At 27.7% G+C, this 16,602-nt stretch overlaps 1 protein-coding gene across 2 annotated transcripts in view; it reads right to left on the bottom strand.

The window, feature by feature from the left end:
• Window positions 1–16,602, bottom strand: part of LOC101240432 (mediator of RNA polymerase II transcription subunit 12-like protein) — a 118,031-nt gene that overhangs the window by 59,204 nt on the left and 42,225 nt on the right. The window contains exons 16-25 of one of the 2 annotated variants that reach the window (XM_065788741.1): window positions 16,102–16,283; window positions 12,501–12,624; window positions 11,021–11,291; window positions 10,576–10,932; window positions 10,372–10,480; window positions 9,539–9,666; window positions 7,017–7,133; window positions 6,639–6,780; window positions 5,885–6,008; window positions 5,493–5,684 (exon numbers count right to left, since the gene is read on the bottom strand). In XM_065788741.1, the coding sequence (XP_065644813.1) occupies window positions 5,493–5,684; window positions 5,885–6,008; window positions 6,639–6,780; window positions 7,017–7,133; window positions 9,539–9,666; window positions 10,372–10,480; window positions 10,576–10,932; window positions 11,021–11,291; window positions 12,501–12,624; window positions 16,102–16,283 (1,746 nt within the window). The remainder of the gene's footprint in view (window positions 1–5,492; window positions 5,685–5,884; window positions 6,009–6,638; window positions 6,781–7,016; window positions 7,134–9,538; window positions 9,667–10,371; window positions 10,481–10,575; window positions 10,933–11,020; window positions 11,292–12,500; window positions 12,625–16,101; window positions 16,284–16,602) is intronic. The other variant, XM_065788742.1, reaches the window with a different exon arrangement.

Genomic DNA, 16,602 nt, shown 5'->3' with positions numbered 1-16,602 from the left:
TTAGTGCTTGATTTAACGTATTACATGATTGTTTTATACATTAGAGGCACTCATTATTATTTTGTTGAAATATACATAAACTGACTGAGGGTCTTGATTAGCATTTATTCATAATCATGGTTCTTAAAATAGCAAGAAAAATATCACATCATCAATTACCAATAAGATCATGGTCTGCAGTGTGCATTTTACTTAGTACTTGAACAGCTCATTCAAAAGAATAAATAAAAAAAAAGAAAGAAGTCAGAACAAAAGGTTCTTTAGCAAATTATGTAGCAGAATGCAATGATATAAAACTTCTTACCAATTACCAATGGAAATTTGTTAAAATATTTAAATATATTTTAACCTCATTTAAAAACTTAACAAAATAAGCAGACAGAAAAAAACTTGTGAGAAAGTTTAACTTAATATCTTACAACAATTTTGTTATTAGCAAAAATGATTATTTGTAAAGATGTATACAAAATTACCAAACAACAAGAAGTAACCTAAAGTCAGTCATTTGATGAACTAATTGAAAGTGCGTCTGTTGTTAGTGTTTGGTATATAATTAGTGTGAGATCCCAGGCTGCTGTGGTTTCTGCTATCTACAATAAGCTAGTGTTGATTTGCATTTAAACTGTTTTAACGAAATCTACTTTACACAGAAAAAAATACAAAATTATTGAAAATCTTGATAATTATAATTCACTAAAGAGATAATGTATATTTGTGTTATTATCTTTACTATTTTGAACAAACAATTATATTGCTTAAGGAGAAATACTATGACTGATGAAGAATTTTGGTGATCTTTTAAAAGAAAAGAAACTAGTCCACTTTGATGGGAAACTTGTTAGACAGCTGGAGGAAAATAATTATCTGACATTCACCTGTGAGAGAATTGCAGTTAGTTTAACCAGTCCAGATTTGGAAATAAAGAGATGATTTTTTTGCCAGACATAGTGCAGGCAAACTAGGTCAGAGCAGGTCAATGTAATTCTCAATCTCTTGGAATATTATGATACTGTGGATATAATAATATTCCAATAATGTATGATATTGTTAGTGTTTGCTAAAACACAACTGCAAATAACACTTTATCAGTCTCATATGACGCATGTTGTCACCATATTACTGAAGTACATATTAACCATTTGATCAATTCACTGACTGGCATCAAGACAAAGTTAAAAAGGAGAGAAATTTATGTGCACTTAAGACTTGGTCAAAGACTGTTGACAAGATTGATACATCATCAGATAATCTAGTTAGGTGTAGCTGGACTTATTTATAACAATATGGAAGTCACCAATGGCTTTTCAAAAAGGAATATAAAGTCGACTTTATGTAATACCAAACTAAAGACACAGAATGTGTTGCTGGTTGTGAAAACCACTGAAAAAAGTTGAACAAAAATCTGACTAAAATCCAGCAAAATTAATTTAAAGAGCTTGTTATATTTTTTTAACTTTCTCTGATATTGTGTTTGTTATGTTCTATATTAATTTATTAGTGTAAATTCTATATTACCTTATATAGTTGCTTTATTCTAATAAGTTTATATTCCATGTTTATATTCTATCTATATTATAAGTTTGTGTACTTATATAGTTTTATACTTATATAGTCTTATACTTGAAGTATACATATACTTATTACCAATATCATAAAATTATATTTCTTATTATTAATTTATATTTTACTGTTATATTGCTTAATTACCCCTATATACTTAAAAACAATATATTTAGTTATCTGAACTTTTCAGTTATGACTAGAGTATAAAGTTTCCATTTTTAACTTTGTTTAAAATTTTATTATAAAAAGATAGTATATATACATACTATATACATTAATGATATATTACACAAATAAATTGACTTACAACTACAAATCTAATCCATTAAACCCTGTGCTTTATCATTTCAGCCTTTTTTTATCATTTCAATTTGTTGTTTTATCATTTTGTTTGCATTATTTCTATATGCTTAGAAGCTTCTAATAGACTTATATGTAAATCATAAATATTAATTTATGAAATATGGTATTAAAACAATCCTGCAAACTATGCAAACAAAATGTATCCAAAAACCATAGAGTTATCCAATGTGACTGCTGCTCTTTTTGGATTGACACAAAGTGCGATCTAATCAATAAGCATACATATAACATTATTTCCAATGACTCTTTAAAATGGTATTGCTCTGACTGAAGTATAATTTCAAAAATCAAAACTCTCATTGATAATATTTTTATAAACTCCTATTCTCCTGAAACAATCTCTGGCAATCTAACAATTTCTATTTCAGACCACATGGCCCAGTTCCTCTGTATTCCTGGTAATACCCCGAAAAAAAAAGAATATAAAAATCTCAAGATATATCTAGTATGAACTGGGAGGTACAAATAAAAAACAAGGATATAAATAAATCAATGATAAGTTTTTTAAATACGTTTGAAAAAGTTCTAGACAGACATGCTCCCTACAAAGTTTTAACAAAAAAACAAATTAAACTTAAATCTAAACCATGGATAACTGCTGGTATTCTTAAATCCATCTCAACCAAAAATGTCATTTATAAAAAGTTTGTTAAATCAAACAATATTAATTCAAGAAATCTACTCTTTCATAAATTCAGGTTAAATAGAAATAAAATAAGCAACTTAAACAATCCAAAAAAATGATTTTCCTTTTTCAACAAGGACCTAAACAGCATTAAGAGAACTTGTAAAGGAATATAAGAAATTATCAACATCAGACCTACTATATACAATAACTCTTTCAACCTCAAAATAAATGATTAAGTCATCTCTGATCCAACCACAATTGCTATTATTTTTAACAATTACTTTGCTTCTATCCAAGAGAATCTAATAAACAAAAAAATTAACCCTAAATATGATTTTAGAGACTTTCTGGAAAATCCAAACGAAAGTTCTTTGTTCTTTGAGCCAGAGACTGAAGTTGAGGTGTCGAGTCTCATAATGAAACTTCAAAACAAAAAAGTCTGGGCCCAAACAGCCTTCCCACATTTATTCTTAAATTTATTTCAATAATAATCTCAAAGCCACTATCCATAATGATGAATAACTCATTTAGAAATGGAATTTTCCCAGATATCCTTAAGATAGCTAAAGTGACACCAACACATAAAAAAGGTTCTCTACTGGATTACTTTAATTATCACCCAACCTCTCTTCTCTCAAATATAACCAAACTATTTGAGAATGCTATGCACAATAGACTCTACAACCTTCAATTTCAAGAAATTCAAGTGTCTTTATAAAAATCAGTATGGGTTTAGCAACAATCATTCAACAACTCATGCACTAATTGATATAACTGAAAAAATTAGAACAGTTTTGGACAATAAATTGTTTGCATGTAGTGTTATTGTTGATCTCCAGAAAGCCTTTGATACAGTTAATCATTTTATTCTAATCAGAAAGTTGGAGTACTAACGTATCAGAGGCACAACACTCCAATGGTTTTCTTTTTATCTTCAAAATAGAACACAATTTGTTTCTATTATTGGGATAGAATCGGAATTAATAAAATCAACAAATGGTGTCCCAAATGGCTCTGTATTAGGACCATTGCTTTTCCTTCTTTTTATTAATGATCTTAATACCTCTCTGAAGTTTTCCATTGCTTACCACTTCGCTGATGACACCAATTTGCTTTTAATAAATAAATCACTTAAAAAGATATACAAAAATATTAACCATGACTTAGTGAATCTACTCCAGTGGTTTCTATCCAATAAAATATCACTTAATTCCAATAACTGAAATTTTAAATCAAGTCAAACAAAAACAAAAAAGCACCTGAATTTCAGATTAAGTGGTCAAAAAATAGATTTTGTGAACTTTATCAAGTATCTTGGTATCAAAATTGATTCCAATTTAAGTTTTGCATCCCATCTTTAAGACTTAGCACTGAAACTAAGCAGGTCCAACAGTATATATGCCAAAATTCAACATTATCTTAATCTTGAAATGCTCCTTAACATATATCATGTTGTTTTAGAGTCTAATTATTAGAGTCTTAGATATGCTTGTCAAATATGGTGACAAACCCAATCTCTAACACTTAAAAGATTATCTCACCTCCAAAATAAAGCCCTAAAATAATCTATTTTCAGCATTTTTACTCTGACTCTAATATCCTCTACTACATATCAAAGATACTTAAAAAAAAGACCTTATTCAACACTCCAACTGTTTGTTTGTTTGGAAACAGCAACATACCACCTTACCTCCTCCTTTTACTGAATTTTTTACTTATAAAAAAAATTCTCATTACCAAATATGATCAGTTAAAAGCTTCAAATTATCTATACCTAAATATAGAACTGTTTGTTATGGACATGATTCAATTAAATATCAGAGCATATGCACATAGTCTTCCCTCACAGTAAATATAAATTTTCCAAATTCAAAAACAGTCTATTTAATTTTTTATTAAACAAGTATTCTTCCTAATTTCTATGCTACTCTACTGCTAACTATCTGCTATCCATCTTAACTTTATTCACTTCAATGCTGGTTTATAACTACTAATACTTGATCTTTTCTAAAATTCTTTTCTACTACTTTCTTCATTTCAATGCTGATTTATTACTACTAATACTTGCTCTTTCTTAACTTTTCCTCAAATTAATATCACTATTCTATTTCCAACTCTCACTATTATAAATATTGCTATTTTTATTATTGTTATTATTATTATTGTTGTTATTGTTATTGTTATTATTATTACTATTAATATTATTGTTATTATTATTGTTATTATTATCACAATTGTTATTTTTATCGTTAGTATTATTATTATTATTTTGATTATTATTACCAATAACTGGAGTTTTTATTATTATTGCCTTATATTATTACTGATACTTATATTACTATATTATTTATAATGTTGCTACTGTATATTATTATAATCTACTTCTCTTTTATTGCTATATTTTAATTAGGTATATAAAAGTCGTACGTTCTAGATAGATATAAAAAAGTAAATTAAATTTTGTCATAAATTTATCAAACTTCTTAATTATTATTCCATAAAGTTTTTCATTTTAGTATTGTACTGTTTTACATTGTTTTTTTTTTGTTTGTTTTTTTTTAGTTTCTTATTATAGTGTTTACTTAAAATTAGTACTTCTACTATATGTAAATATTCCATGAAATGTAAAATCTATTTCAGAATACATTTGATTTTGATTGAATATCAAATCAAAATACAATATCAAATTAAATACTTTATAATATGTTTCAATATAAAATTTATTTTTTTTATAAAGCCTAAAGGGAAATGCTATTAAAAAGCCATTAAACTTTTTACAAAAATTTCTAAAGACTGTAATTCTAAAATTGCAAATTAAAGTTTTCACTGATAACATTTTTTCTACTTAGCTAAGTGAGAGTATGTTTGCTAAAATGAACAATACCAGTTGTAATACTTTCCAATATATAAAAGAAATAAAAAAATTATAAAACAATACCTTTTTGAGAAAATGTGAGAAGGCATTTAAAAATAGGTAGCATATTTTCAAATAAAACATTTGTTAAACCACCAATAAGCAAATAGTGTTCCAATGGAAATAACTCCATCGATGTTGTCAACTGATGGCCCATACAACTATTTAAAAGCTTTTCCAAGATCATACAAGTTAATAGTAATCCAGAAGACATGTCTATAAATAAAACAAAGAAAATGCCTGTAAATTAAAAGAATTTCAACTGATCATATTTAAAAATTATTATTAAAAAATAAAAACGAAAAATTATTTGACATTACCCACCTACTTGTTGACAATATATCTAAAAGGATTATTTCTACCATTAAAAATTTACATCTACTTGTTAATAACATATTTAAAATGATTATTCCTACCATTAAAACTCATAATTGCAGGTTGTATAACTTTTTGTAAAAAACAGTTTATGTTAAAACAACATCTTGCTACCAGAATGCATATAAATGTTGACAATGACACGCAAACATCCGAGCTTCCTAGCTAAAAGATAAGTGTTTTTTTTTTTACACATTTTATACTTAATACAAAAAAAAAACTGCATTCTATAGACAATGTTTGGATAACTAATATCTCAATTAAATGTAAATATAATAAAGATATGTTTTACAATAGATAATAGATACATATAAGGTGTAGAACTGACCATATAAGGTATAACACAGACCGTGAATTACTTAATAAGTCATACATTTTAGAAAATTTTGATTTTTTGTCACTGAAAAATCCTTTTTTTCTTGTTTATCAAAGTTCAAAATCAAAATTTTATTAAAAATAAAATGTACATAAATAAAATAAATTAAATACAAACAGAATCCATTTTTATATCTTGAAAGGTGTCTTTTTAACACTCTGCATCGCTTTATATAACTTTAGATTATTATAATTGACTTTTATAATTTCTTGAATTAGATCTAAACAAATTTATTGTCCACTTACTTTCTAACCACCCCCCCCCCCCTCCCTCAACAAACATAAAAAAATAGAAGAAAGAATTAACCTAAAAAAAACTTATATTAAAAACTTGCAAGTCATTTGACAAAACAGTTAAAAAAGTCTAAAAAGATAAAAAAAAGAAACAGAATCTTTACAAATAAATAAACTAGAACATACATTAATAGTTGACAACAAATCATTAAACCCATATTCTTTTGATGGTTTGCAACAAAGAGCCTTGGCAACACCTAGCCATAGAGGACCTAATGCACTAACACGAGCTGTTACTTCACAACATAAAATGCTTGTATTGTATAACCTGTAATGTAATACATTTATAATTAAAATAGGAAATTATTTTATCATATACTTAATTGTATTTCAAAAATTATACTAATAAGATTGCAATTCCATACATAATAACATAACAAATATTGTTTTACTGGCAATATTATTTAGATACTATATCTTATTGAAAATAAAAATCATTGAAATTTCAACCAACTACTTGAATTGTGAACTGCATTGAAGGCATTCTGAATGTAAGTAACTTACCCTGTGCTACTGTGAGATTTACACACAGCAGTAACAGCATTGCACACAAAACTAAACAAGTCATCATGATGATCATTGCGCAAATATTCAATCCATATCACATCAATTTTTGTCATTCTATGAATTGAAAAGTATTCTATTTAAAACCTTAAAAATTTAAACCTTAAAACCTTAAAAAGGAAGCGGATGACCACTACCAAAAAAAACTCTTAAGACTGTAAAGGCTGTAAAGTTCCAGCTGACCAGGAATCGGGTACAGTCAATACAGCAGACGACAAAGAAACCTCGATATGTCAAAGGGAACAACGAGAAACCTCATAAAATGTGATATTGGGGCTAGATCTTTAGCCAGTACAGCTCATCCTTAACTGATTGAAAGTAATAAGGCCAAAAGATTTGAAAGAAGCAAACAAATCTTGGCGTTATTGAAGAAAGACATGCAAATTTTACCCTTTTCTTATGAAAAATTTTTAAGTAGATCTACAGCCTCAAATAGCAGAAATGACTGTGTTATTTTTAAAGTAACTAAAAGTGAACTTCTTGAACACTTCAGACATGGTTTCAAAACAAAACATCCTAGTCAGGTCACAGTTTTTGCAGTCATTGCCTCTGATGGCCAAAACATGTCTTGTGTGTGTAAAAGAAGGCTAAACTGAACACTAGTATAGCATTCTGGAGAGTTGAAGAGTTGGAGATGTCAAGTCTTGGATAGAGGTAAACTATGATAAAGATACAAAAACATCCACCCAAGATGGAGCACCAGGCCACACTGTCAAAAAGACACAGCCATGACTTGTAAAAAAATATTTAATTGTTAGCCAAAAAACTGGTGGTCTCCTAACCCTCCAGATGATAATTCTCTGGACAATTCAGTTTGGGCTTTCAGTCAGATGCTTGTGCAAAATCCCACCCAAACACTGGGGCTCTCAAGACCAATCTTGTCAAGAGTTGTTGCTCAAACAATTACATCCAGTACCATGGACTCAAAGGATTAATGGAAAGAAAAAAAAAATATATATATATATGTTATAAATATATAGTCAAAGACAATAACAGTTAACATTATTGACAAAACCAAAACTCCAGCATTAAAATCAAAATTATTTACGTCAGGATCTACATAACTGCAATAGATTTATGTTTTTTTTTTAGTTTGATTCCAAAGAAAAACAAATATATTTATAACTCTTTTCAACTTTTGGCAAAATTAACTCTATTAAATGAAACTCTATTAAATGAAATTAGCTTTCTTACAATTTTCCATCCAAAATAAATGGGACCAAAGTAAGAAACTTTTATTATTAAGTATAATGTTTTTTCATTAACTATTAATACAAATGCAAAAATACCATGCCTGATTTTCATTTTAATACTCTGTTGTACCAGCTCTTGCTTTTATGACTGTTCCTAAACGTCTTACCATGCTTTTAAAAGCTTGGCTGTGACGTCAGCACCAATTTAATTCCAAGTTTTACTTAGAACCTTGGACTAAGAATACTTTTTTATTTGTTTATTTTGAAGGAGGTATTTTAGATAAGTGAGCCATGTTTGACAGTTTTTTCAAGATTTCTAAGAGTGCATCACAAGGTCTGCATCAAACTCTTTGTCATTTTATAAAACCAAATATTTGAAATTTACTCTCATTAGACCATAATACTGAGTTCCAAAATGCCTCACTCTTATCATGCAGTTTCGCAATTGTCATGCAGTATTGCAAATGCTAAACGTTTTTCTTTTTGTTTATACCACTAATGAGGGGTTTACTTTTTTGAAGACACTCATTAAACCAGTTGAACTAAGTCTTCTCTGTACAGTTTGACTGGAAAATTTAATTAAAGATTTTCAACAATCTGTCTTGAGGTTATTGTTGAATTTTTCTTTGCTGTCCATGCAATTAGTACATCAGTTTTTGTTGAAGTCTTAGGGGGGCAATCAAGTCTTTTCTGATTTTCGACAGAACCAGTTGCTTGATATTTTATACATATCTTTTTAACACCATTAATTTATATTTGATATTTTCCCACACATTGTTTGTTGGTTAGGGCCTTTTTTCGATCACAAATGACCTGAGATCTGAACTCCAATGAATAATTTTGATTATATTTTTATTAGTATTAGTTTTACTTTTTCTAAAAATAAATTCCAAAAAATAAATGTTTAAAATGCTTATTTTTAATAACTTTAACAAAATGTTTTTAAAAATATTCATTTTTAATAAATAGTTATTGAAAAAAACATATTTTATAATAAAAACTTTGATGTTTCTTACTTTTATCACATTTATTTTGGACAGTAAAACTGAAAGCTATTTTCATTTAATAGTGTTAGTTTTGCAATGAGTAAAAAAATACAGTTGCAGTTATATAGTTTGTGACATAAATAATATGTAAATAAAACTTTTTTATGTTGAAGTAAAAAAAAAACAATAGACATAAAAAATTCAAAGATAATCTTATATTTAATCTTATATATAATCTTATATTTTGTATTTTTATTATAAATAATCAAAAAAATATATAAACCTCAAATGAAAATAATCTTTAAGAAAAGAAGTATCCCAAACAAGATTAGGATACACTGGTTGGATGATAGAGCATATTGCATTTGAAATTTTACTAGAAGCTGTGCTGAACACATTTTCGAAGCGATTCTAAATATTAAGTTATATAAACTTTTTAATTTAGGATAGAAAATGGATGAAGTAGAGATGAAAAGTAGGGTATCCTGAATTCTGAATCCAATGTACCCTGAATAGACAGATTAAATATGTTATCATCTCAAACAAAACAAAGTTTGATAATGTGCCAAGAAATACAATTTTTAATTAAATTAAATTAATTATTTGTTTAATTAAAATAAAATCCTGTTTGATTGCGTAAAAAAATCAAAAACCTTTTATTGAAAATTTTTGTCATTAACGAATATTTATATTTTTATAAGCCAATCATCATTGACAATTATCATAAATAAGAAAGTGCAACAGTACTTTACGATTATTTACTTTATGTTTTACATAATTTTTTTTTTTTTTTAGTTTGAATTGCTTAATTATTATTTAGTTACAAAACTTATTAGTTATAACATCTCTGAATTATTTACAATTTCAAAAGTTTTTACAAAAAAAATTCCAATTCGTGATAAAAATTTAAAGGATTTTTACCATACCATGATGCAAACAAAGTTCTAGAAGTAATGCAGCTTGTATGTACACAAAGCTTTGAAATTAATGCTTTATGTGTTACTACAAGCTTTATGTGTTACTACAATGCTTTATGTGTTACTACTCTTAACCTTTCATAAACTAAAAATCACACTTTAGATATCTAAAATCGTCATATTTTAAATTGAAGAATACCTGAAGATGCATGCAAGACTCATACATCTTGTGTAACAATGCAAGAGTGCATCGCTCAGTTGATGAACATACACCAGGCTCTGCAATATTTTCAACTCTCTGCAATAAGCTATTTTAAAATTTCAAACAAATTTCAAAAAAAATTTGAAACAATAAAATTAGAACGATAATCAAGACAGAACAAAAAAAAAAAAAGCAACATACCCTTTAAATATCGTTGCAGTTAACTCACTAGAATTAAGAATGCACTTGAAGTATTTATGGATTATTGCAATAACAATAAGTAGTTTTGAAGGTTCGCAATGCTGCAAAAGTATACCCTCTTGTTGGCTAAAATATGTATTTTCTTGGCGAGCAACAAAAAACCCAAGAAAATCTAACAACTCTTGTATGTTTCCAGCCATCTCTAACAAGTCAAAAAGTAGTAAAAGTTGTTGTGAGCTTGGAAATTCAGAGATGATTCCATACTTAGATGGAAAAGCTTGTTTCATTTTTTTAACAGATTCAGAAATTGATGTTGATAAACTGAACTGATCAAAATGTGACAAAGTTAAGAAATCTCTAAACCAGTATAAAAGTTTAGTAAAAAAATAACCTTGTAGTATCATTTCCTGATATAAAAAATTTTTAAATTTTATCCAATATTTACCCGAGTATTTCTGATTTTTTCTCCTGATTTCCTCCATTCAACACATCCAACAGCTGTTTCCTTATTGATTCAACTTTAAACTTTTCTTTGTGAAGCATTTTACCAACACCCAGTAGTAAAACCATTCTCTGATTAATTTCGTGTTTTTCTCCATTTGGTATTGGAAAGTGTAAAACATACAAAGCATTTGCTTCAGCGCTTGAAAGAAATGTAGTCTTTTTGGAAATAGATAGCTCTGAAGTAGATGATAAATTAAACAGCTGCGGAGCTGCTAAATAAAAAGGTTTACAAATACTTTAAATGCATTAAATGCTACAAAAGATTTTTTAATGTTAATAGGTTAATTGATGTTGCAAGGTTAATACATGATAGTAGATTAAAAAATGTTACAAAGTTTACAAATGATTCGAAATTCATAAATACTACTAGATTATCAAATATTACTATATAAACAAATGTTGCAAGATTAACAAATATTAATAAGTAAACAAATGGTGCAAGGTTAACAAAAATTATTAAGTAAACAAATGTTGCAAAGTTAAGAAATATTTCTTGGCTAAAAAAATGTTACTTGGTTAACAAATGTTGTTATGCAATATTTTTGAATGTTGCTTTATGGATGCAACTTTTTATTTTGATATATTTTTTAATTTAAATATTTCCAGTATCAATATAATAATAACTATCAACATCTTGTTATAAAGTGATAGTACATAAAAAAACACATCAAAAATAAAACATCATTGTACAAGTTTCATTTGACATAATAATCCACAACTTAGGCTTTACAAATATCTTATCACAACTATCTACATAACTACAACCATCCTGATTCAGACCACTATCTCTAAGCATACAATCATAATTCAAATCACCTTCTCAAAGTATATAATGCTGTATAATAAACATAACACCTCTTAAGCATTCTTATTGAAATCACATTCACTTTAAAGATATTTGTTATCATTCCATTAAATATGATCATGACAATTTTTTGTTTTCATGCTTTTTCCAATTGCTTGATAAAAATTAAAAATTTATTAAAAATTTACTTTGCGCTAATATTTACTGAGAGTCATCAATTTAAAAAACTTTATCAAAATAAAGAGTTGTAACCTAAAGTAAAAGTAACAGACATAAAGATTTTGTAAAAATATATTATAAAAATATTTACAAATGCCAAGTTTACTAAGATAACAATAATAAAAAAAATAATACTTATAATACTTTAAACTAAACAAAGTTGTTAACAACAGAATGAAAAAAACTGCTTAATGATATGGAACTTTATATTCACACAGATGATTTTGACATTAAATTTTAATGCCACATTAAAAAGCACTAAAATCTGTTGTTCTGAACTTTACATTCGAACTTGTGAATTAGACAATATTTTCGGAAAAAACAAAAATGTTTGAATGTTGAATTTAAATAGTAACTATGGTAACTAGTACAATAGTAATTATAGTTAATATTTTACCAGCTTCAAAGACAGGATTATCATTAAGAATACTATGCATAAAATCTGCATCTAAATCAAAATTTGATGCGGATCCATCATAATCATGATCACTTAAACTTGGATTGCGATAATCACCTCCATGCTATAATTTTAAAACAATAAGTATAAAACATTATGAATTTAAACAAAAACTACCAATTTTTATAAAATTATAATTTATAAATAGAACTAAGTTTTAGTTTATGTTTTTTGTTTTGTTTTTGTTTTATATATTCTGATTCACTCTCAATAAGGCTGCAAGCAACCACTATTAAGTTGCGAGTTACTAAGAAAAAAGAATAGAGTTATAGAGCTAGAAAACAGTTGACATGAAAAGTATATGAAAAGTTGAAGGTTGTATGAGTCAGGAAAACATAAAAATGGGGAGAGTTCCAAAGTGCTGACGTGCGGGTAAAAAAAACTAGACGAATAAGAGTTTTTAAAGCATGCAGGGACAGATACGATAAACAAATGAGACTTTTCTGAAGGGTAAGTCAAGCAAGAATGAGTTTTAGTTGATGGAACCAGAGATGATAGCTCCTTTAAGCAACAATATGATTTGTAGAAAAGAGAAAGAGATGCAACTTTACAACGATGGAAAAGACAAAGTTCAAGCTTAACAGATAGAGCAGCTCCATTTATGTTTACAATGCATTTTTGGATCTTGCCTAGAAAAGAAAGAGCATCAATAGAAGAACTAACCCAAATATGAAAACAGTATTACATGCAGGGACAAATAAGAGATTTGTAGAGGTAGAGAATGGAATTAGTGGACTCAGTGAGAGCGTTGCCATTCATTAATATAGAACAGTATTGTGATGGCTGTTTGTAGTAAATAACTGAGTTTTGTTCAATTTAAAATTTACAAACCACTGTGAGCCCAAATCTGTTACAGAAGCGAAATCAGATTCAAGATCAGCTGCATGTTCTAAGTAATCGAAAAGAGAAGACTTTTGGTCAAGGCAGGAGTATAAAGTTGAGTCGCCAGCAAAAAGAGTTACTTTAGATGTAAAATTGTTGGAAAGATCATTAATGTAGATGAGAAACAAAACAGGGCCAAGGATAGAACCTTAAGGTACCCCAGAAGTTACTGGAAATGAAGAAAAGTGTTCGCCTTCGAGGATGACTTAAATAAAGCGGTTAGAAAGAAGAATATGATGATCTCAAAAATTTCCCAGATACACCAAAGATATATGAATCAAGCTTATGGAAAAGATCAGCATGTCAAACTTTGTCAAAAGCTTTAGAAATGTCAAGAGCAATAGCCCTAGTATTGCAAATTCCATCTAACACACTATAGAATCTTTCAGTCACAACAGTTACCAACTCGGCTGTAGAGGGAGGGAATCAAAAACCATATTGACTGTCTGATAGTAAGTTATTTGACTCAAGATGGGATATAAGAAATTTATCAAAGGTTCAAAGACCTTGCAAGTAACAGAAATAAGACAGATCAGCAAAATAATTGGTGGGACCAGAATGTTAAACAGAGTTTTTGAAAGGTGGAATAACAGATGCCATTTTCCATCAGGCAGGAAAACAAGACTCAGTCGAGCACTTAATTAGTTGAGAGAAAACTGAAGAGAGTTCTGAAGAACAATTGTGTAAAACTATGACAGAAATGTTGTCTGGACCACAAGCCATATAAGAGTTTTATTGAGATATGACTTTAGGAATGGAAGCTGGAGTGTTTAGGTTTAAACTTTACTTAGTTTATATCGAAATCAATTTTCAACGAACCAGTAATAATATTTTATAAATTAAAAATTTTCAACCCATCAGAAATTATAAACATCAAGATAAAATTTAAATTTGTATTTGGGTCAAATCATTATATTTCAACCAATTTAAAGAAAACTTTGTGGGGCACCATCTCTGATTTTCCTGATTTTTACATATTGTTATGTGCATCATGTAGATTAGGGTGGAGTGAATTTTATTTTTTTTTACAATTCGTTTAGCCTGGGTGTGCAAAAGTTGTCTATTCATTTCAGAAATACTCTGGAAAAATATCAATGCTCTAGGAAATTATCTTGAGGTGCCTCAAGACCTTTAAAATTTTAAGGGTCCCTAATATTATGTAAAAAAAAGTTTTTCAAAAGTATGTCATGTTGGGTCTCAAAAGAAGCAAAATTTTATAAAAATTTCAAAAATAACAATTATTTTTTAAAAAAAATTGTTATTTTATAGTTTATTGCAGAAAAAATGACTTTTTAAACTAAAAATGAAAAAAGTTTATTTTTTTTAATTATAATTTCAAAAAAATCTCAAGTAAAAATTTTTTTATAAAACAATTGTTATTTTTGAAATTTTTATAAAATTTTGCTTCTTTTGAGACCCAACATGACATACTTTTGAAAAAATTTTTTTTACATAATATTAGGGACCCATTAAAATTTTAAAGGTCTTGAGGCACCTCAAGATAATTTCCTAGAGCATTGATATTTTTCCAGAGTATTTCTGAAATGAATAGACAAATTTTGCACACCCAGGCTAAACGAATTGTAAAAAAAACTAAAATTCACTCCACCCTAATGTAGATAGGTTAAATTTGAAATTTCAGACTTCCAAGTACAACAGTTCGGAAATTATAGCCTTACAAACATGACACAGTGGCCCCTCTCAATTTACAAATGGTCAAAACAGACTACTTTAGAGTTGTATAACTTTTTTCTCACTTTGAACAAGTGTCTCATTTTTTCTAGAACTATTTTCTGGATAGTTCTCTCTTTAAAAAAGTGGTTTTTATTAACTTGTGTTAAATTAGAAAAAAATTATGACCTCCTCAACTTTGGAAAAAATCATAAAATTGCTAAAATATGCCAAAATGAAACTAACTGTAGCATTATTCTGTTCATCCACTAGTCTTTACAGATAGCTTTTCTGATTAGCTACGACTGTCTGCAATAAACAGGCAAAATATAGGCAGCTTGTTGCAGTTTAGAGGTTAAATATATCTAAAAGCAAAATGTCCACTCGCTTAAAAAGTCCAATTTTCAGCCATTTTGAGATGCTTGTAAATTTTTCTAACACTTTGTTTTGATCTAAGATTAACAGCATAAAAAACCATTAGATCTAACTATCTGAAAATGCAAACATTATAAACTTGTCAAATCCACACCAAAAATGCCAGCATTTTTAAATCACCCTATTTTTCAATAATGAATGGTTGTATGTGTTACTAGAAACCAGTGCCCCAATTTACAAATGGTCAAAACAGACTACTTTAGAGTACAACTCTAAAGTAGTCTGTTTTGACCATTTGTAAATTGAGAGGGGCTACTGTGTCCTGTTTGTAAGGCTATAATTTCCGAACTGTTGTACTTGGAAGTCTGAAATTTCAAATTTAACCTATCTACATGATGCACATAACAATATGTAAAAATCAGGAAAATCAGAGATAATGAGCCACAAGCCATTGGTTGAAATATAATGATTTGACCCATTTATAAAATTTCAAAAAAAATTAAAAATTGAAATTTTGAATTTTTAAAATACCGAAATATTAATTAACATAATTTTTGCATAATTGGAGTAGATTTTAGTGTTTTGAGCATCTTAAGAACTATAAAAAACATACCTCACTTTTACTTTTGCCAATATCTAATCCATAAACTTTACTGATTATCTCGGGTTTTAAAATTGCTTGAGAAACCATTGAGCATAAAAATTTGTCATGACTGAAAACATTATAGCGAATTAGTTCACAGAACAAAACAACTAATGATTTAAAAGAATCTTCAAAATGAACTTGAGAAACATCTAAAAACCAAACTTATATTGTTAATGGCTATTTATAAGTAGGTAATAATTTTTCTTTATTGTATAAAATTGTTTATTTGAGAATGAAATATAGTTAAACGTTAGATAATATATGATACAAATAATATCACCTATAACATAAAAAAAATATTTTTATTATTTTATAAAATGAGAAATATTTTTATTACTAATAGAGTCTCATTACCATCTTTATAACTTAATAATTGTGTATCCCCACACACCCAGGATTTACAACTTTACACCACAGACACCCAGGTTTTACAATTTGACACCACACACACCCAGGCTTTAGAATTTT

The sequence above is a fragment of the Hydra vulgaris genome, chromosome 01 (genome assembly GCF_038396675.1).
Source record: "Hydra vulgaris chromosome 01, alternate assembly HydraT2T_AEP".
NCBI classification, from domain to species: domain Eukaryota; kingdom Metazoa; phylum Cnidaria; class Hydrozoa; order Anthoathecata; family Hydridae; genus Hydra; species Hydra vulgaris.
The sequence above is the reverse complement of the archived record's forward strand: the minus strand, read 5'-3'. Positions and strand labels throughout refer to the sequence as shown.